Source organism: Porites lutea, chromosome 3 (genome assembly GCF_958299795.1).
Source record: "Porites lutea chromosome 3, jaPorLute2.1, whole genome shotgun sequence".
NCBI lineage: Eukaryota > Metazoa > Cnidaria > Anthozoa > Scleractinia > Poritidae > Porites > Porites lutea.
Genome location: NC_133203.1, coordinates 15,725,416 through 15,748,057, shown reverse-complemented (window position 1 = coordinate 15,748,057; position 22,642 = coordinate 15,725,416). Strand labels below are relative to the sequence as shown.

The following is a 22,642-nucleotide window of genomic DNA, read 5'->3' as shown; positions in this document are numbered from 1 at the left end:
TTGAAAACTGTGGCAGTAAGAGTGGCCATCTTGGGCTTAAAACTACTATTAATACTAGTTAAGTACACGGAAACTGATGGCAAGTAGGAAAGCTTCTAGGAAAGCATATTCAGTATACATAATATTTGAATGTGTTCATCAAACCATTATGTTTCCAAGTTTGATAGTGTGACTTGGAAACAAAAATCGTCAAAACCTTTCGTGGAATGCTGGCACATTGTTAATTAAACTCACGTCTTAGTCTTATGGTTGTAAAAGCTTGCTCAGGTCTTAAGCACTTTTTGAAAGACTAATGTATAGGTAAACTATTGAATAAGTCATTGACTGCGTGCCTCTAGTAAAATCTCAAGCTCCACTTTAAAAAGCAAAAAACATATGTAATGTAATATGGTCAATAATTTAGAGTTCAAAATTGGACATCATTAAAAACTGCTGCTATCATGGTGTCTTTAACAAGGCTCCCCTTGTAAATCAGGTTGCCTGCCCTTGAATACTAGTAAGCTGTACAGAGAAAAACTTTGCAAATGTACAAAGAGGCCTCAACTATCTAGATCTGTGCACACAAAAGATAATAATTTATCTATTTCATGGAACGATGTCAGTACCAACTGCTCTGACAGTTACCGATTTCCCTAATAGTTACATGTACCCTTACATCTACTTTTAATTATTTATATATGCAAGGTCAAAATGGTGCGAAACTAATCAAACAAATCACAAGTATTCTTTTTCAGCATTTTGAATGTACAAACCAAGGATAACAGCGAAAAAATAGAACTGCCTAACGAACTTGATTTGGAAAATTTATAAAGTCTTGCATAAAAACAGTCTTCTGCCTTATCGTGACCCATGTGAATTCAGTAAGGAAATATTTCATTGACATGTTGTACAATTATTGATAATGGAAAAATGCAAATTTAGCTCACTTACATTCTTGCAGGTGTTTTCCATCCTCCTGGTTTTTCAGTTAATTTGTGCTATTCACCTAAAGGGACAGAAACGCTGTGTTAAGATGATTCATTCAACTCTCTCCAAGAAGCTGGATACCACTGCATGGACCAGCAGTAGGGAAGCTAGGTCCGTCTAAGAGAGGTGTCCAGCTAATATTAGTCAGAATTGATCAATGAAAATGACTTGAAACAGCAGGGACAATCTATCCATGTCCATTTTAGGGAGCTGTCTGCATTTCATTTAGAGACGTTTGTTAAGAGAGTAAAACTGACTCTGCCTCTACTGCTGAGGTATTAGTGGGTTTAAACAACAACGACAGCGACGGCTACAAAAAGGTCGTTTAAAAGTGAATTTGCGCTGCCACAAACGTTACCGTGCTTGTTCCATCTCATTTAATTTGCCATATGTGGGCAAATTTTTATAATTCTTAAGGACCGTATAAAAGTTCAGAAAAAAAAAATTAGGCACTTTCACGTTGTGGTGGGGCAACAATGGCTAAGAATTGTAAAAAACAAAAATACGTGATGCACATGCAGAGTTGTAGTTTTGCTTATCTAACCTTTTGCCTTTTTGCCATTCCCTTATACCCCTCGCCATCATTGTTCCTCGACAAGCTTTCTATTACTGCCCCCAGGGGTCCCCCCAGGGATGTTTGAACAGAACATAATTTGATAGCATATGACAACAGGTTGGTGATTTCTTGTAAGTTCTCTTGGTATGAAGAACTTTTTCTGCCAGTGTTGTGAGTATTCAAACTCTTTATCACCCTATAATCGCATACCCCTGTAGCTTCACCTTAACAGCCTTATAGTAACAATTCAGGAGCTGCAGAAAAATACAAATGACCAACTTTCCGGACACGTGCCATCTATGGGTCAAATCATTAGATGGTCCCAGCACAGGGAAGACAAGTAAAGGTCGAAACTATAATAATTCTTTTTGTTGTACTGATCATTTGACTCAATAGTGACAAGTGGTGTGATTTATTTTTCATCTATTTCCGCGATTAAAAGATTAAAAAACAGTATATGAAACTATTCTGATACCAACCTGTCATACAGGATCCTTTCATGTTAGTGCTTTTTAATATGTCCCACGGTTATACCTGAGAACATTGTAACTTGATGAGTTCAGCTTACCTGTTATAACTGTAGGAAAGAAAAGTATTAAGTTACATCACCCAAATCTTCCTCTTATATGATGATACCCTTAAGTTAAAGGAACAGCTGAGCGAGATGCTTAATAACTTAGTGTCAGGCATCATGATCATCTCAATGTTTTTTACATTTTTAAAAGTAAAGAGTTTGAAACTCAGCTGAACATAGATGATAGGTGATGAAACTTAATTAACAACATCAGCAAGGTATCGATGTGGGAAAAAGACCCTCTACTAATCGAGGACGCCAAAACAAAGTTATAAGGCCGTCTATACTGCTATGAGAGATTGCTATGATAAATTTCTATACCTAAAAAAATTAATTGACATTCTAACTTGGCAAAACAAACACAACAGCAAACATAAGACTAATTAGTCCGATAAAAACTCAAAAGACAACTGAGGTATGTAATTGTTCTGGCATCCAAAGGAAACACCCAAGCTATAAAACAGACTTTGTTTTTTGTTCTGGCACAAATCACCCTCTGGCATCTTCCTCCCATGCACAAGATATAAGAGTATGCTAATAAAAAATAAGCAGACTCGAGCAGAGCACATGGCTTCCTGTCTGGGGTAAGCGAAGCCATCTGTCTTCGTTGTTTTGAAACTCAGTGATTGAAAAAATGAATTGTGTCATTTCTTATAAGCAGTAGAAATGCACACCTTTCATTAGTAGACCAAAAGTGAAAAGATGGGAAGCGTATGTTTGCAGCAGATATTAGAAATGCCTTCATGTAATTAAGCTTAGTTGCTTTGCAGAGAAAGAAACATGAATCAAATTGAGTACTTCAATTAGCTTGGGTGTCTTGAAAACAAAGCCCCCCCCCATTTTTTTAACATATTTTTTTAGGGGTTACTCCTTTCCCCAGTAGCCTCCAACCCCCTGAAAGATTGGCTTTTTCTAATGGAGGAGGGAGACCATTCTTGTAATTTTTCATGAACAATAGATGGAAAGTTTAAATAAAAAGTTAAAGTCTTCCTTTTGTACCCTCCCTTCGTTGATACCATCTCAATAGGTCTTCTTGTTGTAGAGTCTGTATTTTTGCGTATTCAAGTACGCGCGAAAAGTTAAACAAAAGGTCTGGAGCAAGGCTGAAAACGGAGAGTGAGACTGGGGAGAGACACTAAAAATACAGGTCACTGTCCGTTTTGCATACATTATATTTGTTTGAATTACCTGCTTCTTGCAGCCACAAGCGATTCCCACTGGCTAAAGTTTGATGCAAGCTGTTAACAATCTGTTAAATCATGTTTCCAACAAGTCATTCGGCATGTTCCCTCCCATAATGAATTCATCGTCTGTTGGCATGTTCAGTTTTTCTCTAATTTGCAAAAGCATCGCAGCACAGGTTTAACCTTTGTTCTGCACAGTGATAAAACTCTTGTGGAGAAAAGATTCTTATTCATCAACGACAACGAAAAGTTCGTTTATCAGAAGGTCAGCCAGCTTTGGTAACACTTCACCTTTTTTCTAGTAGTGGCAACAAACATATTTTCAGAGCTTACCGGGGTATCCATCCACTTTTAAAATTGCTGAACTATGTTTTGAAACAATAGCCGCACATTCTACAATTATCTGAAGTCATTGCCTTGGCTTTCTTCCACTTTGAGGAACAAATGTGTCATAAGACGCAGGGCAAGGACTAAGGACAACGAGGAAAATCTCCAGAGGTTCTCCTCCATCATCCTCGAAAAGTACTTAAGAGTGTGGGAGATATAGTTACTATTGCTACAAGCTATTATCGCCAGCTTTTTCACAAGGCTTTTAGTCACCATCACTTTGTAGTCAATCCATTTTCCAATGGCCACGTACCTTTCCCATGCCATTATTGTCAGATGGAAAATCGAACAAATCGTAAGAATGACCGTCGACCATATCGCAACAAAGTGCAGCAAGCAAATGTAATGGTCGGTCAGTATTTGCTAAGAAACTAACAGTCCAACCACAGCAGATAACGGTACACATAAACTGCCTACTAGAAGATCTGTAAGGGCCATTGTTGATAGCAAGGTATTGGAATTACTGCTATGATTGCAAGTGTTCAAAAGAACTGCAGTTGGTGAGATTATAGATGCGACTGCGGCAAAAACCCAAAGAAAAGTAGTGTCTTGTATAAACTCAAAACTAACTGTCGTTCGTGTGGGCAATAAAACATTGACCTGGTTGTGTTCTAAAAGAAGGAAGTGTTCAGTTCTGCTTCGTCCCGGGTGCTTCGTGTTGGTCCACGATGAATGCTTTATTAGAAAGTTTTAGTTAACTCATCTTTTTCTTAGTTATACACCGTATTCACAAATGGCGGACACGCGGAAAAAAACTGGTACCTAGTCATGAAAGCGAGGCGTTGGAGGATAAACAAAAATTGAAAATGAAGACTTTCAGTGAACTTGCAGAGTGTTTAGCACGGATTCCACCTAAAATAACTTTGTACGGACATCTTTTTAACCACAATTACGTGGTATGTCTTCTGCTTTTAATGTTTAGTGTTGATTTGCTGTTTGCAATCAAAAGGGACGCGTATATCTTCAAGGAAACAGGATAATTTCCGAAGCATCAGAAGCTCGACAAGTGAGCGATGGCTGGAGAAAAGCGGCAAACATGTTGGCCCAAAATTCACATTGAAATCTAGTACTAAAGCCAGCTCACTGTAATTCGGTAAAGCAGAAATAAAAGCAAATCTTGATGGCAAGAAAAAAAAAGAAATAAGCGACGAATATATGGCCTACAAGAGACGTCTGCCATTGAACAAAACAGTTCAAGTCGAGATGGAAAAAAGTAAAACAAGAAAGAAGCAGTGACTGAGGTTTCGATGAAGTTATGTTTGCAAAGTGGTTTTTGTTTGCCAGGACGTTATTCTCTGGTCTTTATCGATGAAGGACATCAATTAGAACTATTTTTTTTAGTGTAAATGCAATGACGATTCAGTGGAGTACGCTCAAAATTCCAGCTTGTTACTCGGCAGACTCGGTAAGCCGGCAGAAGCCGGCCACATATCATTTCAGCGAGCAATTTTCGCATTTCTTATCTTTGGCTGTTAAGAGTTTTAACTTCATCTTCCATAATATTTTAAAAGTGAAGAATACATAAATGAATAAAATGATGGTCTTCTTAAACGGATCCAGACTCGAATTTAATGATTCGAAACAGAGGCTTGCCGTGTTCAGTCCTGACACAAGCATTGCCTTAAAAGTTTAACCTAGGAAAATGTGAGCTTTATACCACATTTGTACCAAAAGCTCTCCGAGATAATGCCCTAAAGGAGACCAGGCAAATAGCAAGCCTTAAGATTCACACACTACAGCTTGTAATTTTGATAAAAATTATTTTATTTCGCAATGACAAAGAAATCGAAAGATTTTTGCTAAGCTCTGCCAACGTACCTCTAACAATTCACTCCAAAGCGACGGGATTAATATCATCCAAATGAAGTTGTAAATACAGACATACATATATACATAGATATGTATAAAATGACACTGATATGAATAAATGAGCCTCGTGAATGAATCTTTCACCCGCTCTCGACTTGACCAGTTTTGTGTAATGGCAAAGGTCTCTTCCGTTGTCAAGTAGGCCATATATCCGTTGCTTATTTCTTTTTTTTCTCGCCGCCAATATCTGCTTTTATTTCTGTTTTACAGAATTGCAGTGAGCTGGCTTTCGTATTCGGTTTCAGTGTGAAGTTTGGGCCAACATGTTTGGCGCTTTTCTCCAGCCATCGCCCACTTGTCGAGCTTCTGAGGCTTCGGAAACCTTCAAAATCATCCTGTTTCCTTGAAGACACACGTCTCTTTAGATTGCAAACAGCAAAGCAGTACTAAAGATAAAAAGCAGAAGACGTCCCACGTAATTGTATTGAAAAAGACGTCCGTGCAAAGTTATTTTAGGTGGAATCCGTGCTAAACACTCTGCAAGTTCACTGAAAGTCTTCATTTGCAATTTTTGTTTATCCTCCAACGCCTCGCTTTCATGACTAAGCACCAGTTTTTTCCCGCGCGTCCGCCATTTGTGAATACGGTGTGTGTCCTTGCTTATATAGCTTACACAGCGCGTGTTATTCTTAAAATCCTATATGAAGTGTGAATGGCGCTAGTATTACATTAAGTGTCTATATGAGGAAAAACGCAGGTTGTGGGCTCGTTTGGTGATTTTTCTCATCAGTATAAGCGGCCCAAAAAAGAAAATGCTAAATTTCATTTTATCGAATTCGGAAGCGATTTCTCATTGTCTAAAACTTCGGCGATAGTTTACTGCTAATCAAAAGGTCACAACATTAACATATTACAAATGAGCACTCTTTTTTGCTTATAAATAGTTTACCTTTTGGAATATTTTTAAACAGTTACAGAAAATAAAAATCCAATCATTAGCGTAAATGTGAAATTGATTTTAAGACAATAAGCTTGTTTTCCATTCCTTTTCTTAATTTTTTTATTTTAAAAAAATTCATTTTACAATTTTATAACTTTTCCTTCTAGATTTTCTTTATAGAAAGTTAAATGACCTTATTTCCTAATAAAACCATTCCTCCTTTTGCCTTGGAATTGTATTTTCAGTTTTACATTCGGCTTTCAACAAGCTTCATTTTCAGATGTTTGATCACAATTATGTCTTAGTTTTTTCGCATTAGAGAGGTATTTTTAAATCTTTCCTCCGTGAACACATTCCCATCACAACAAATTCAAGACAAACACAAAATGAATAGAGATGACCACTATATTTTACCGTTCGCTGTTTTTTGGCGTGAAGGAAGTGCATGTGTTTACCTTTATAGCCAAATGAAAAGTAGATAAAAACTGACCAAATGTCGATTGTCCGGTTGACAATCGACAGCAAATAAAGCATGTAAATGGAAATGAAATGTAAGTTATGGTCAAACGACACCTATATTCCAAGTACGCCAGTATGCATTGTCTAGTAAGTCTCTGTAAGATTCTTTATTATAATCGCAATTGTTTCTATGTAAGTCATATAACGAAGAGATTCACCAATTAACTGTTGTATGAAAGAACTCTTGTAATACAGACCTAGTTGTTCTAGGGCTGGGCTGTATCAGTTAACTCGGTCAACAACGAAATTCACTTCCTTATAGCAAGAAAGTTTTATCCATTTTTATCCATTATCCTATAACTAATATTACTCAGCGTGTAGCTATACTACGACAGAAAAATTTGGTTTCAGAGGGAAGTTGTTGGACACTATTCAATGTATCTGTCTTAGTAATGAAAGTAAATACTCAGTCACGAACAGTAATTATAGTGAAACATTAATATGCAAAATGATTTTATGTCAAGTTATTCAAAGTTGTCGAGTAGAATATACATATGTGATAGGAGAAAATAATCACCAAGTCATCACCAAGAAATTTAAGGTTTTTGGCAAAAGCTATTACGTCCTACCATTTTTAGTTTGTTACCGTTCTATCATTTTTAGTTTGTTAATGTGTCCAAGTTACTGAAGATTTTAACTATCATTGAAAGTTATGCACCCAATCCATCTACGAATTTCCCTGTTTCGTGGTCACGGTCATGTTTACATCTCCCACATCCCATAACTTGTTTTAGCTTGTTTAGGGGCGTGTTATGATCATATCCGATTCTATGAGTCATTATTTTGAGGACTGTTAGAGAGAAACCTCGCAAACAGATATCCAGAAGGACTGAAACTGCTGATATGAAACTGGTTTTTACCATTCTACCGATTTTTATCTCGCTCGGCACAGGTACACTTTAAATCATTTCTGCGGTCTACAAATCTCGCGGCCGCTTCAGTCTCGGTAATTTCACAGGGCCGATTGTATATCGCTTGCCACCGAACGAGCCTTTATTTCGAGAAAAGTCTGTTTCAATTGAGCACTCGACTGAAAACATTCTTCTTCCTATTACATCTGAAGTTATTTCTATTTTGTTTTTTCGCTACCATGGATGTAACCGAACAAACTAGTTGTACTGAATGTCGTATTCATGTTTCGGAAGCGTTTTTATACGTTTATTGAAATAATCCACTAAAGCATAGCCATCAAGTATTTTACTTTATTCTGCTCAAAGTCATTAATATCCGCGCTTTAAGTAAAGCTATGAACATAAGGATAATATGACATAATTATGATAAGTCAAAATTATGGTAAATTCCTGCTTCAACGGATCCTACATTTACTTCTACAAACTTCGGTTTAAAAGTCCGTTCTCCAGGACTTTTCCAAGTTTCCGGAAGAAATACCATAACGTATTATTAAAAGGAGGCTTTTTGGAGCACGAGCATTTATTTACAGTGATTTATTGATAATTCATTCGTCGCTCCTCTTCTTGAGAACTGAGCCGCGCTAAATTGAATTAACAGTTGCTGTTTTTGAGGCGACCAAAAAACTGAGCCGAATTCACTCTATTTTTATCACCAACTGCATGTAACAAGTTTCATCTGTTCAGATAAATGGAATCGTGAGTATTCAAAGGAAGTTGTTAGACCTTTCAACTCTTTAGATAAACAGAATATTTTAAAGGAAACATTATCGGCAAAATAACAGGGGCACCCAACGACAATTTTCGAAAAATATCTGTTCGAAAGACGATTTGAGATCTAGAATTTTCGGAACATTTTTTCCAAAATTTCTTGCTTGTCTGCCTCTCCTAGGATTTTCGAACATCTAAAAAATGGTATAATTGCCCATTTTTAACGGATTTTTGCCCTAAAAAGGTCACCTAGAATTTTCGGGAGCCTTTTTTCTGGCTGAAATTTTCGAAGAGGTAAGTTTTGATCCCTATAATTTTCGGATCACTAGACTTTCAGCTAGGAAATCCAAACAGATGATAAATTTTTAGGGGATAAAAATATGCCTATATCTACCATGTGAATACTAAAATACGTTTAACAATGCTATGTTTAAGTGGTTTTGAACTACATTCTCGTTGGGTGCCCCCGAAATAAATCAAGGACAAAAATTGAACCTAAATCAAATGCCTTATGGACATGTAATTTGTACAATCACTGCCAATAAATTTGGTAGCCGTTAACCACCATTTCTATTTATACACTTGATTCACGGAGGTTGTAAACATTTTGATATTTGATAAAAAATTCACTGGCGGTGAATTAGCTATTTTCACCAAGTTTTAGTGAAAAACGGTGAACTGTTCTTTTTTTCTAACAGTTCAGTCGGACGATAAATTCAAGCGAGATGTCACTGATGCGGCATTGATGACAACTCTACGAAGTATTGAACGCATACTAAAATTTGGTTAGTAATATCAAGCAAAGATTATATTTTGACTCCAATTGGTTAGAGTTTTCTGATTTTGGTAAGGGTTTGAAGGGAAAATTAGCCAAGCATATGAACAACGGGTAACAGATCTAGAACCACTTTTTTGACCAACTAGCTCTAGCCAACAAACCAACACCCTTTAATTAAATAGCTTAACCGTAGACTTGCTATGGTGAGCTGACTTTCTAATCGGGTACAAAACTTAAGAGAAACCTTAGGGATAACCCCACCAATGTTCATAGAAATAACCTTTGTTTTGTTTTCCATTGAAAAGGTCCTTGTCCCAGTGACTGGACATATTTTAGAGGCTACTGTTACTTGGTGAGCAGTTCCATCAAGACTTGGCACCAGGCCCAAGCCTACTGCAAAGGACTGGGAGGAGATCTGGTGAAGATCAACAGTGAAGAAGAAAACGAGTTTGTACTGAAGCTGGTTAACAAGCGCGCCCCGTCACTGCGTCAGGTTTGGTTGGCACTGGAGTGGAACCAGCAAAGAAAAGCGTTTATCTGGGCTGACAACTCAATTCCGACATTCAAGAAATGGTTTCCAGGTGAGCCGAATGGAAATGCTCATGAACCATGCAGCAATTTTTGGACCAGGGAAAATCCCCCCGGAATAAATGGACACTGGAATGACCTATCCTGTTGGAATCAAAATGTCCCCTGTGGTATTGTCTGCAAGAGGCTGCCTTAGGCTTGACCGGCATCAAAGCCCGAAAGTAGAGTGATTCAACTAATGTAACGAACCAAAACGCATTACAGCTAAGAATCAAGACGGCACTTACCAAGTGCGTTGATGTAATGTCAGCTTGAAAATAAAACAGCTATCCTACCTATTTGTGTTTTTTTCCCCGCTGCTATGCATGTAAGCATCACTGTCACGATTAAGTTAAAAAAACTAAACATTTGTGTAGGGGTCTCTGTTGAATCTATTTGGAATTTTTGCCTTTTTAAAAACATGCTTTTCACCAAAATCCGAAATTTACAACCCAAAGCGAGACGATGAGCAACCCCGCCCCTTTCATATGGGAATCCCCCTCCCCCCAACCCCCCGAGAAAAAATATTTTTTGCATTCAAGGCTTTACCTTTACAAAAGTTATAAAACAGAGGTTGGAGTAACTAGAAATTGGCAAATGGTTGTCGCTGGAGATTTCCAGAGGTATTCACAGTTTTCCGAATCACCTCTACCCGCCTCTCCCAAACTTTTCGCGCGCGTGACTTTTATCAGTAAGGGACTGTGCAATAATTATCGGGAGGCGGGGTGCTGAAAAACCAAATGGGGGTGGGGGGGAGAGGCATTAAGTAAAAATAATCCCAAGTTAGAGGGGACTCAAAATGAAATAAATTACTCTTATTACAGGGTGGCCCTAACTTGCATTTTATGTCATGTACAAAAAATTGTAAAAACAATTCTACATGCACTGTAAAGCGGGAAATGTACTCTCAATTATGCTCAATGCTCTTAGAAAATGTGAATTTTATATATATAAAAAAATGTCATCACATTTTAAACATGGTACCAGATTTTCCTTGAAAAAGAATTGATTTGTGACATAAAATTTCTATAATCCTAGTATTCACTTGTACAAGGCCAAACTCAACTAAAAACATATTTGTCCCAAACAAACCATTTGTACTTAGGCAATTTAGGCCAGTATTAGGTTTGCCACCCTCTTTTAATAGGCTGTCATCATGTTTAGTTATGTTTTCCGTCCCTCTCGGCATGGCCTTATGTTGCTGTCATCATGGGGTTTTGGCTTGTACTCCTCTCGGAGAAAACTTTTAGCGCAAGCAGGGTTGAAGTTTTGAAAGATATGAAAAGCATATATGTGAACTGCGGAGTGAAGAATTAAATGATGGATGATCATCTCAGTTATATACGCAACTTCATGCAGTTGCGAAAAGAAAGCACGAAAAAAAAAAAGAAAAAGAAAAAAAAAAGAAAAGGCGCCTGAATTTTTTTTCAGGCGATGATCACCCTTCATTTATTTACAAGCAGGATTGTCGGGCAATAAAAAAGAAGCGGTTTTCAAGCTTTTCAACTTCTACAGTTACATTAAATTTGATGTGGGGGGAATGGGGGGTAGTAAAAATTATTTAAAAGAGATCAAAAGGGGGCTGAGCCTGGAGCCGATTACTCCTGGCTGAGCTAATTCTGCTTTCGCCAACGGGGGGGAGGGGGGGGGGGGGGGGGAGGCCGAACATAATAATTTCCCCTTTGAAGCTTATTTCTTAGCACGCCTCCTGATAATTATTGCACAGTCCTTAAAGTGAGGTAATCAAATTCTTGGTCTTAGAAACGTTAGGACGCTAAAGCAGAATTACACCGTTTTGCAGTTATTCCTCAGTAACCATCCGTTCCTTCGCTTTGATTTTTATGTTTTGTTTTGCTTTTATTATCTTGGAAACCGCAGGCGGTATTCGTTTAGGAGGGAAAATAATAATTTAGGCCAGTAAACTAGTAGTCTCATGAGTAGTCTCCTACACAGCCGTTCTTGTGTCGTCACGCAACGCTCCTCCCCACAAGCCCGTTAGTGGGGAGAAGCTTTGCGTGACAACACAATGAGTGGCTTTGTTGCAGACCAGTGAACTACAGTGGAACCCCGTTAATGCGACCACCGTTGGGCCATAAAATCCTGGTCGTAATAACGAGGTGGTCGCATTAATGGGGTCTTCAAAATAATAAAATGACTCAATGGTTTTTACGTTTGGTTTGAAAGAATATAGCCGTAATAACGAGGTGGTCTTATAAACCGGGTAGTCGTAAGGCGGGGTTCCACTGTAATAATGAAATCTCTTCGAATGTCACTTTTTCCTCCGATCCAGCGAAAAAAAAAGTATATGAGAGAGACTTATTCGTTTTGTTTCTCTGCAAGAGTTGCATAGATGAACATCATCAGTTTAAGGCTCATAGCGTAACTCCTAAATTTCAAGAAAGGCTGAATGAAAATGGAGTTGTGTAACAACAGCTGGGTGAAAAACGTCTCTGAACATCTACTTGTTCCAAGGAGAAAAACACCACCATCTCATTTCAAGGTTGGAGGAATAGGTTGGAGTTCTTCAGTGAAATATTAATAAAAGAAGCGTCAGATCTCGACTAAACTGAACACAAATTTGGTTTAATTTTATTCATGTTTTTTGAGGCACGCTTTCAAAAATTCGGCTAGACGTTGGCCTGAAATCCTGTCTTTTAGAAGAAGGCGGCCACCTCGAGCCAACCCTCCTAATCTCGCCTCATTTCTGCTCACCCGTCATCATTCACTGATATCTTCTAGCCGAATTTATGAAAGCCGCACCAGCTGGCAACTCTCGGCCACACAGCTTAACTTCATACGTCATACGACATAGCTCAATAGGTAGGATGCATTTTAAAAAACGTCAATATCGGACTCAGTATTTAATGAATGATTCGTTTTTTGAAAGTAACGCCTGTTAAAAGCAGGATTGTAGACTAATTGAGGTTGAAGGCAACGCCTGTTGGTTTTTGTTTTTGTTTTTTCCCATAGTTTTTAATGAAATAAAATAAAAAAAGAGAGGCGGTTACAAAAAAATAAAGCGGGCGGGGACGAACTGAAAAGACTTTTTTTAAACTTGGCTTAAGGTGGCTGAACACAGTTTTGGCAGTTTGTGACTCTATGTCATTTGCCAGATTATTGCAAGAGAAAGGTTGCAGCTCACAAGCTGAAAGTTGGCAAGTGAAAAATATACTGATGAAAGATTTTGTAGACAGGTAAATGTGACGTTTTTGTAGTTTCCATGGCAACACGAGCGATTGAATACAACTTTAAAATTTCACTATTGCTCAGGGGACTGGGAAGAAGGGAAAAATTGAGGAGGTTTGGAGAGAGGGCAATGGACCTTTTCCCTTTCAAGCTTTTTTCGGCCTCTCCCTCCCCCCACACCCCTTTTTGCGCCTCCCACTGAGGCTAGAAAGTAAAAGCAGGATGAACAAAATTTTATTTGCCGGGCGAGGTATATGTTGGGGTGGGCTCTAAAATCAGGAGCCTAGCAGGCTCATGCCATGTCACTTTTTACAAGCGCAGAACGACAATTATTTTTGGAATTTCCGGTCAAGGGTTTGGGTTCTCGTTCCCCCTCCCCCTCCCCTTTTTGCGCCTGCAACGCAGGCAAGGGAATCCCGGGGAAAATGATGTTCATCGTCACTTGTTTCAAAAGGCTAAGAATATAATATATACCTACTCCATTTCGCCAGCTAGGACCAGCTGCAGCTATTCACTCAATACGGGAAAAAGTGTTGTACGGTCAACTTACTCTTAAAGGACACCTCCTTAAGTCAGTCCATGCAATTTTTCAGTCATTGTATTGTACCTATCCTCTTTATAGGACAGACACCTCTATGAGACGGACTACTTGGATTGTGAATGACTAGTTAATAGCGGAGCTCTCGCGAGCGCGAAGCGGAGCATCATGGGTAACAAAATTTGGTAAACTATCCATCCGAGAAAATTTGGTTATGACGTAGCGTACGCCGCCCGCCCAGCCGTTCACACAGTTCATGTAAGCCTATGTCAAATGTCACAATAGATCTTGCACAACTTGACTAGCCAGTTATGTAAGTCATCCGTATAAGTACGATTAGATTGATAGCTGTCAAAATCAGACATCCGATGACAATTATCACATGACCATCTCGCGGGCTCAGATGAAAGACCAGTCGTTTTGCCCCTACATATAAGCTGATATAATATGTCACACTTATCGGTTCAAAATAAAAACCAAACTACGCCGGGCAGGGCTGTCAGTCGGCTGACAGTCGTTTAAAGTTATATTGGCAAGCCAAATAAAAGTCAATTGACAGCTGTCAAAATGGGACATGTGCAGACCACTATCAAAAAACTAATAACCTGGGCTCAGGCTCGCTCAGGTACACGATCTGGCATTTTCCACTACAAGCCGGACGGATATGTCTTACTCACACGCGTAGTTTGTTAATTCGAATATTCGCCATTCTAATGAAGGTTAATTGACAGCTGTCAAACTAGAGTATACGCTGACCATCATCACCTGACTGTGTGGCGGGCTCATTTTTCTATCCATTGAGGTCACGCAGTTTTTAAAGTTTTTCTGCTGATATTTTATTTGTTCACGCGCTCAATTCGAATCCCCATATCTATCCATCCTAGAAAATTCGGCAATCACGTGACCGTGCACCGACTACCCGACCTTCCGTCCGTCTGCACCACAGGCATACCAATGTTTAATCTCACACTTTCTAGCTAGTTTGGGAGCCTGCAACCTGATATTGTACATCTAAGTTTTGATTAATTGACAGCTGTCAAAATAGTGTTTCTGCTGACCAGTATCGCCTGACCGTATCGCGGGCTCAGGTATCGACCCACTGAGTTCGAGTGTTTTTTTGAGGTTATCCGCTGACAAGTTGCTACTTCTCATAGGATCGCAGGCTCAAGTTCAATTTCTTTAAAATGCATACAAAATAAGTCGTGTTCATGAGCCGCACTTTTAATATTTTGATTTCGAACTGACCTCGGCCGCAAAAATTCAACTGGCTTTTACATGCAGGAAAGGCAATCGCTTTTGTCTTTTCTCACTGTCACGCGTTGATCACGCTCTACGTCCAATTTTTATGTTTTGATTGGTCACAATTTGACAGGTGACTTCATGCGGAATATTTATGCAGCGTCTGGAAACTTGCTTACTGATAGCTGAAGCTGACACTAAGGCCTGTTTCAAACGTCGTGCTACCGCCGTGCTAAGCTGGCTCGACTGTAGCTCGACTGCAGCACGACACTAGCACGACTTGGTTTCAGACGTCAAATTTAATTCACGCAATGACAGTCGAATGGAACGGCTGCTGCGAAAAACAAAACACAAAAATAAAGAAACGGTTTAGCAAACTCTTAAATATATCACAATGTGTAGCACGGCAAGGCTTGCCGTGCTACACGGCAGTAGCACGACTTGGTTTCAAACGTCGCGCTACTGCCGTGCTAAAGTCGAATTTAATTCAATCAATTGAGTTCGGCACGGCAGTAGCGCGACGTTTGAAACGGGCCTAAGGTCCATGAGGAAATCTCTTTTCAAAACTTTTAGTTATCTTTCTTCTTTCGCGTTATGAGACCTTGTTTATATGGCTACACGGCTCATGCATGTAATTCTAAACATTTTAATGTAAAATAACGCAATGATTACAGTATACGTAAGTTTTTACATGGAAAGAAACAGGTTTTGGCTTGGAGATTTTCTCACAAGCGGCCCCAGAAAGGAGCGCATGAAAGAAAAAATATAGTGTTTCGAAAACGAGAAAAAAAAAAAAAAACGCCACTTAAATATAGCTCTTGTCATAAACTATATCTTTACATCGATGAGAACGAAATGCACATTTCATCGCATTGGTCAGTACAACAAGCGGTTTTACTTTGTGTCTCCTAATCTTCAAAATCTCCAGCACGGCGTTCCTGAAACAGCGATCCTCTGTAGAAGTAAACGAGTGGATTAGTTACAGAATTTAAATGTCCAAAAATATGTCCGCTATGACACATCACCAAACGTTGGCGAAAGACTGGATAAAGTCCTTGTATCATACCACCAACAACAATTGGGAAAAAGGAAAGAAACAGGGCAACCGTAACCATAGCAGTCGACTTAGCTACTTTATGTTCGAGTTTTTCTTTCACTAACTCGTTGACTTGGCAAATTTGATGGCGTTTGGGAACTCATGCTAAGGTACACCATGACAGCAAAATCTATTATAAGACCCAGGGCAAGGACTAACAAAATTGAAAGAACAATGAGGAAAATTTCCACAGAATCTCCCCCATTAAAATCGAAAAGTACTTAAGAATGGTAGAGATACTATTGCTGATACCCAAGCTATTATTGCCAGGTTTTTATAAGGCTTTTAGTCACCATCACTTTGTAGTCAATCCGTTTTCCAATGGCCACGTACCTTTCCCATGCAATCATTGTCAGATGGAAAATCGAACAAATCGTAAGAGTAACTGTGGACCAAATGGCAACAAAGTCCAGCACGCAAACTGTAATGTTCAGCCAGTGTTTGATAAGAAACTAACAGTCCAACCAAAGCAGATAACGGTACACATAAACCTCCTACTTAGAAGAACTGTAATGGCCATACTTGATAGCAAGGTATTGGAATTACCGCTATGACTACAAGTGTTCAAAAGAACTGCAGCTGGAGAGGTTATAGACGTGACTGCGGCAAAATCCCAAGGAAAAGTAGTGTCATGTATAAAATCCCAAACTAACTGTGGTTCGTGTGGGTAACAAAACATTGACCTGGTTGTGTTCGAAAAGAAGGAAGTGTTCAGTTCTGCTTTGTGTTGGTCCATGATGAATCCCTTTTTAAAAACTTTTAGTTAACTCATCTTTTTCTTAGTTAAGAGGCCTTGCTTATATAGTTTACAAAGCGCGTGTTATTCTTATAAGAAGTGTGAATGGCGGTAGTATTATAGTAAGTGTTTATATGAAAAAAACACAGCTTGTGGCTTGGTGATTTTTCTCATATATAAGCGGCCCAGAAAGGAAAATGCGAAATTTCACTTTATTGTACGGAAACGATTTCACATTGTCTACAGCTTCGACGATAGTTTACTGCTAATCAAAAGGTCAAAACATTAACATATCAAAACCGCAAATGATCACTCTTTTTTTGCTTATAAATAGTTAACATTTTGGAATATTTTTAAACAGTTAGAGAAAATAGAAATTCAATCATTAGCGTAAATGTGAAATTGATTTCAGGACAATATTCGTGTTTTTCCGTTCGTTTTCGTACTTTTTTTTTAAAAAATTCATTTTACAATTTTTATAACTTTTTCTTGTATATTTTCTTTATAGAGAGTTAAATGACCTTATTTCCTAATAAAGCCATTCCGCCTTTTACCTTCGAATTGTATTTTATTTTACAGTCAAATATGATCCTTTCTAAAGTAATCTATGATAGCCTGTTTTATTTTTGTCAGCCTCGAGTTAACTAATTTTGGCTCTTCAAGAAAACTAGAGACCTGTAATTTATTAGTAGAAGTGTTACCGTATAAAGCCTTGTTGAGTAGCCCCCCGTCTCCCACCCGAGGGCCACACAATCAGGGGAACACCGCCGATCTATGTTGAACCACCATCAACTAAGCGATCCCACTCCTGTCCTCGGGGGAAGGACTCCCATATGAAAGGGGCGGGGATGCCCGTCGGAAATTTTGAATTAAACCCCTAAAGGAGATCAATCTGGGCGTGGCCCAACCTTTTTTTGGACCCCTGAAAGCGATCATTTTAAACTTTGATTACCTGAATCGAGTAAATAAAACGAATTGAAAATATATAATTTTTAAATATTTCTTCGAGTGCAACCTTAAAAGAGACCTTGACGGCTAAATATAATGGTGTTTTGCCCAGAACACGCTAAGCGAGACCAAAATCTGAAATTTACACCCCTAAGCGAGACGACGAGCATCCCCGGCCTTTTTATATGGGAGTTTCCCCCCGGGCTCCTGTCTCCCTACATTTCTATCAAGCAGGACATTCAATCAAAGACGTTCTTCTAATCCCACTTGAACACATACGCGGTAACCGTGATGCAGTGAGAAAGGCTAGGGAGGCTAATTTAATACACAGGGAACACATTTTCTCCTCTAGGAATAAGTGAAGGTGATGAAACTCTTTGATATACGATATTATCTAGTCTCCTACACCAACAACAATCTACTGTTTTTATTTTTATATTTTCGAACTCTTATTTGTAAAGAACTATTAGTTTTATCTTCATTTTTCTTTTAGCCCCCGAAGAAAGTTTGTTTTCAAACCGAAATATTAGGCAAATTTGTTGAAATATACATTTTTTGTTTTATTCTTTTGTCACTTCTTCATCGCCTTGCCGTAAGGATCAGTTTGCCGTTTCATATTTTCACACAATTAGCGCCTGAAAGGTCTTACTCTGTTTCCGTTAGCTCGGGGGTGTCCCCAGTATTGTAGTGGTTGTTCCTTGGTGTATCATAAACCACGAGAAGACGAGATTACGCCAATGGAAAGATAATTATAGGTATTAAGAAAGAATAAAAAAATCATGAAGAAAAGCTAACACTTCTGACTTAAGTTTTCTGTTTGCCATATCTTGAGTTGTACAAACGTTGAAGCTTGCTTTTCTCTCAAGAACTGACTTTAAATGGGAAAATTTCGAGTTAGAAAACATGACCCTCACTGTCGAAATCAAGCTAAATCCAAAGCCTTTCTTGACAAAATGAATTTTATTTCCAAGGGAAAAAATGAAAAATCCCCAGGAGGGGACTCCCATATGAAAGGGGCGGGGATGCTCGTCGGAAATTTTGAATTAAACCACTAAATATTAACGGCTAAATATAATGGCGTTTTGCCCAGAACACCCTAAATGAGACCAAAATCAGAAATTTACACCCCTAAGCAAGGCGACCAGCATCCCCGTCACATTCAGGCCTTCGCCCTTACAAAAGTTATAAAACATGCAGAGGTTGGGGGAACGAGAAATTGGTTTATGGGTGTCCCCAGAGATTTTTCAGAGGTACTTTCAAGTGAGGCCAAATTTTTCTGGAAAACGCTAAAGCAGAAATACACACTTTTTAAGTTATTCCTCAGAAACCATCCGTTCCTTCGCTTTGATTTTTATGTTTTGTTTTTGTTTTTATTTATCTTTAGAAAGCGCAGGAGGCATTCGTTTAGGAGGGAAAACAATAATTTTAGGCCAGTAAACTAGTAGTCTGCTACACAGGCGTTCTTGCGTCGTCACGCAACGCTCCTCCACACAAGCCCGTTAGTGGGAAGAAGCGTTGCATGACAGCACAATGAGTGGCTGTGTGGCAGACTAGTGAACTAGTAATAAAATCTTTTCTAATGTCAGTTTTTACCTAAATCCAGCGGAAAAAAAAGAAGAACTTGAAAGAGAGTTATTCATTTTATTTCTCTGCAAGACTTGCAAAGATGAGCATCATCAGTTTAGTTCAGCTAATAGCTTTACTCCTAAATTTCAAGAAAGGAGGCTAAATGAAAATGGGGTTGTGGAACAACAGCTGGGTGAAAAACGTCTCTGAACATCTACTTGTTCCAAGGAGGAAAACACCAGGGCAGCTGTATCCCATTTGAAGGTTCCCCTAGGCTCAGTCGCCATGGCTTAAACTTGACACCAATACTGGCTGCTCTTTCAACTAATCCAGTCACGTCCACACGGAAAACTGGCAACCAGTGATAAGATATCGGGGTGTTCAGAAACAGTTGAATTCGATGTTTATGCTGAAAACTTCTAAAAATAAAATAGATATAATGACTGAGAGGACAACAGTACGTTTCCTCATTTAGTCTGCTGTGCATGCTAGAGAAAGCCGTCGAACGTCGGGCGTTATAATTATCTGGATCACTGTAGTCTGACTGGTTGTTGCAATAATTCGTTGTGAAAACTGCTCATACGGAGAGACGGAGATGACATAGTCCGTTTGAACGCTTTTTTGTGAGACTCAAGTTGAAATCGACCTAAGAAATGGACCAAATCACACGATGCTGATCTTGTCAAACGAACAGGGTTTTCCACTTGTTGTCCTTGTACCTTAGCTCTTTCTGAATCAAATACATCCTTCCCTCTGGCGAATCTTGCTGCATCGGTTACAACACACGGCGTTACTTTTGGTTTTCTGATCCTCAAAATCTCCAGCACGGCGTTCCTAAAACGACAGTCTCTGTAGCAGTAAATAAGCGGATTTACTACAGAATTTGTGGATAGAAGTGTGGCTTTTAAGTCTATCACAAAACGTTTACGAAGAACTGGATAAACTCCTTCCAACATACAAATAACAGCATTTGAGAAAAAGGAAAGAATCAGGGCAACCGTAACTAAAGTAGTCGTCACAGCTACTCTCTGTTCGAGTTTCGCATTCACTAACTCGCTGACTTGGCGAATTTGACTTAATTTACGTTTGCGAACTCCAAGGTACACCATGAAATAAAAATATCAGGGGCACCCAACGGCAATTTTCGGGAAAATATCTGTTCGGAAGACGATTTGAGATCTAGAATTTTCGGAACATTTGTTGTAAAATTTCTTGCTTGCCTGCCTCTCCTAGGATTTTCGAACATCCAAAAAATGGTAAAATTGCCCATTTTCAACGGATTTTTACCGTAAAAATGTCACCTAGAATTTTCGGGAGCCTTTTTTCTGGCTGAAATTTTCGAACGGGTAAGTTTTGATCCCTATAATTTTCGGATCACTAGACCTTCAGCTAGGAAATCCGAACAGATGGAAAATTTATAGGGGATAAAAATATGCCCATATCCACCGTTTAAATACTAAAACACGTTTAACATTGCTATGTTTAAGTGGTTTTGAACTATATTCTCGTTAGGTGCCCCTGAAATATATGACAAGACTTAGGGCAAGAAATAAGAAAGCTGAAAGAACGATAAAGAAAATTTCCAGAGCTAAAGCCATCTCATTTTCCCTCAAAATCCCTGTGAGTGCCGTAATAAAATGTGTTGGAGATACGGTTACTATTGCTGACACCCAAGCTATTATCGCCAGCTTTTTCAAGCGGCTTCTAGTCACTATAACTCTGTAGTCAATCCATTTTCGAATGGCCACGTACCTTTCCCAAGCAATCATTGTAAGATGGAAAATCGAACAAATTGCTGTGATCGTGGACGAAATCGCCACAGAGTCCAATTTGCAAATGCAATGGTCAGCCTGTATTTGATACGGAACGAATAGTCCAACCACAGCAGATAAAGGTACACATAAACTTCCTACTAGAAGATCTGTAACGGCCAAACTTGATAGCAAGACATTGGTAGCTCTCTGCAGTTCTTTCCTTTGCTTTACTTCTATTATCACAAGTGCGTTCAAAAGAACTGCAGTTGGAGAGATTATAGATGCGACAGCGGCAAAAATCCAAGGCGAAGTTATGTCATGTAAATTCCAAACTAACTGTGGATCTTTTGGACAATAAAACACTGACCTGGTTGAGTTCGAAATGGAGGAAGTGTTCAGTTCTGTTTCGCGTTGGTCCATGAGTAAATCTCTTTTCAGAACTTTTAGTTATCTTTCTTCTTTCGCTTTATGAGGCCTTGTTTATATAGCTTACACAGCTCATGTGATTCTAAACATTTTAATGTAAATTTAAATTACGTAATGATTACTTAGCAGTGAGTGTTTATATGAAAAGAAACAGTTTGTGGCTTAGAGATTTTTCTCACAAGCGGTCACAGAAAGGGGCGTATAAAAGACAATCAGTGAAAATGATATCAGGATGAAAAAAAAATTGTTTTCTCACAAAACACTTACGAGCTATGAAAAACTCATTTTAAGGTGTTGGTGACTTCTGGATCAAACTGAAAGCTGGTTGATAATTTTCTAATAATTAAATTACTTTGGGGTCAAAAACATTTTAAAACATTTCAAAACCGTAAATGATCGCTCTTTTTAAACAGTTCCAGAAAATAGAAAAAAAATTGTTGTCGTAAATGTTTTAAAACATTAGTTCTTCCCCCTTTCTTCCATTAAAAAAATATCATTTTATAAAAACGTTCCCTTCTTTTCTTTATGTAGAGTTCAATTAAATCTTAATCAAGCCGTTCCGCCTTTTACCTTCAAATTGTATTTTATTTTACAGCCGGCTTTCAACAAGCTTCGTTATCGGATGTCTGATCACAATTACATGTATGCCTTAAAATTTGCATGGGAGAGAAGTCTTTTAGAAAAACTGAGTGTTTTATCGTTCCCGGGTTCACAATCGATTTCAAAGCTCAAATCCAAGCACCCGGAAAAACCGCTACTTGAATAGCTCTTGTCATAAACTATATCTTTACATCGATTAGAACGAAATGTACATTACATCGCACCGGTCAGTACAACAAGCGGTTTTACTTTGTGTCTCCTAATCTTCAAAATCTCCAGCATGGCGTTCCTGAAACAGCGATCCTCTGTAGAAGTAAACGAGTGGATTAGCTACAGAATTTTAATGTCCAAACATGTGTCTGCTAGACTCATTGCCAAACGTTGCGAAAGACTGGATAAAGTCCTTGTATCATACCACCAACAATAATTGGGAAAAAGGAAAGAAACAGGGCAACCGTTAATAGCAGTCGACTTAGCTACTTTTTATTCGAGTTTTTCTTTCAGTAACTCGTTGACTTGGCAAATTTGATGGCGTTTGCAAACTCATGCTAACATGGCTAAGGTACATCATGACAGAAAAATGTGTTATAAGACGCAGGGCAAGGACTAAGGACAATGAGGAAAATCTCCAGAGGTTCTCCTCCATCATCCTCG

At 38.7% G+C, this 22,642-nt stretch overlaps 3 protein-coding genes across 3 annotated transcripts in view; 2 read left to right on the top strand and 1 right to left on the bottom strand.

Moving 5' to 3' along the window:
• The window catches only part of LOC140930604 (sperm microtubule inner protein 11-like), a 287,809-nt gene that overhangs the window by 92,009 nt on the left and 173,158 nt on the right, over positions 1-22,642 (top strand). The gene's annotated exons all lie outside the window — the stretch shown is intronic.
• Positions 7,687-10,163, top strand: LOC140929428 (perlucin-like protein). The gene is made up of 3 exons (XM_073379230.1): positions 7,687-7,827; positions 9,253-9,339; positions 9,638-10,163. Exons 1-3 carry the CDS (start codon positions 7,779-7,781, stop codon positions 10,054-10,056), a joined length of 555 nt encoding a protein of 184 aa, XP_073235331.1. The 5' UTR covers positions 7,687-7,778; the 3' UTR covers positions 10,057-10,163.
• LOC140931635 (uncharacterized) lies at positions 19,739-21,382 on the bottom strand. The gene is made up of 2 exons (XM_073381429.1): positions 20,867-21,382; positions 19,739-20,323 (listed from the first exon to the last, which is right to left on the bottom strand). Exons 1-2 carry the CDS (start codon positions 21,380-21,382, stop codon positions 19,739-19,741), a joined length of 1,101 nt encoding a protein of 366 aa, XP_073237530.1.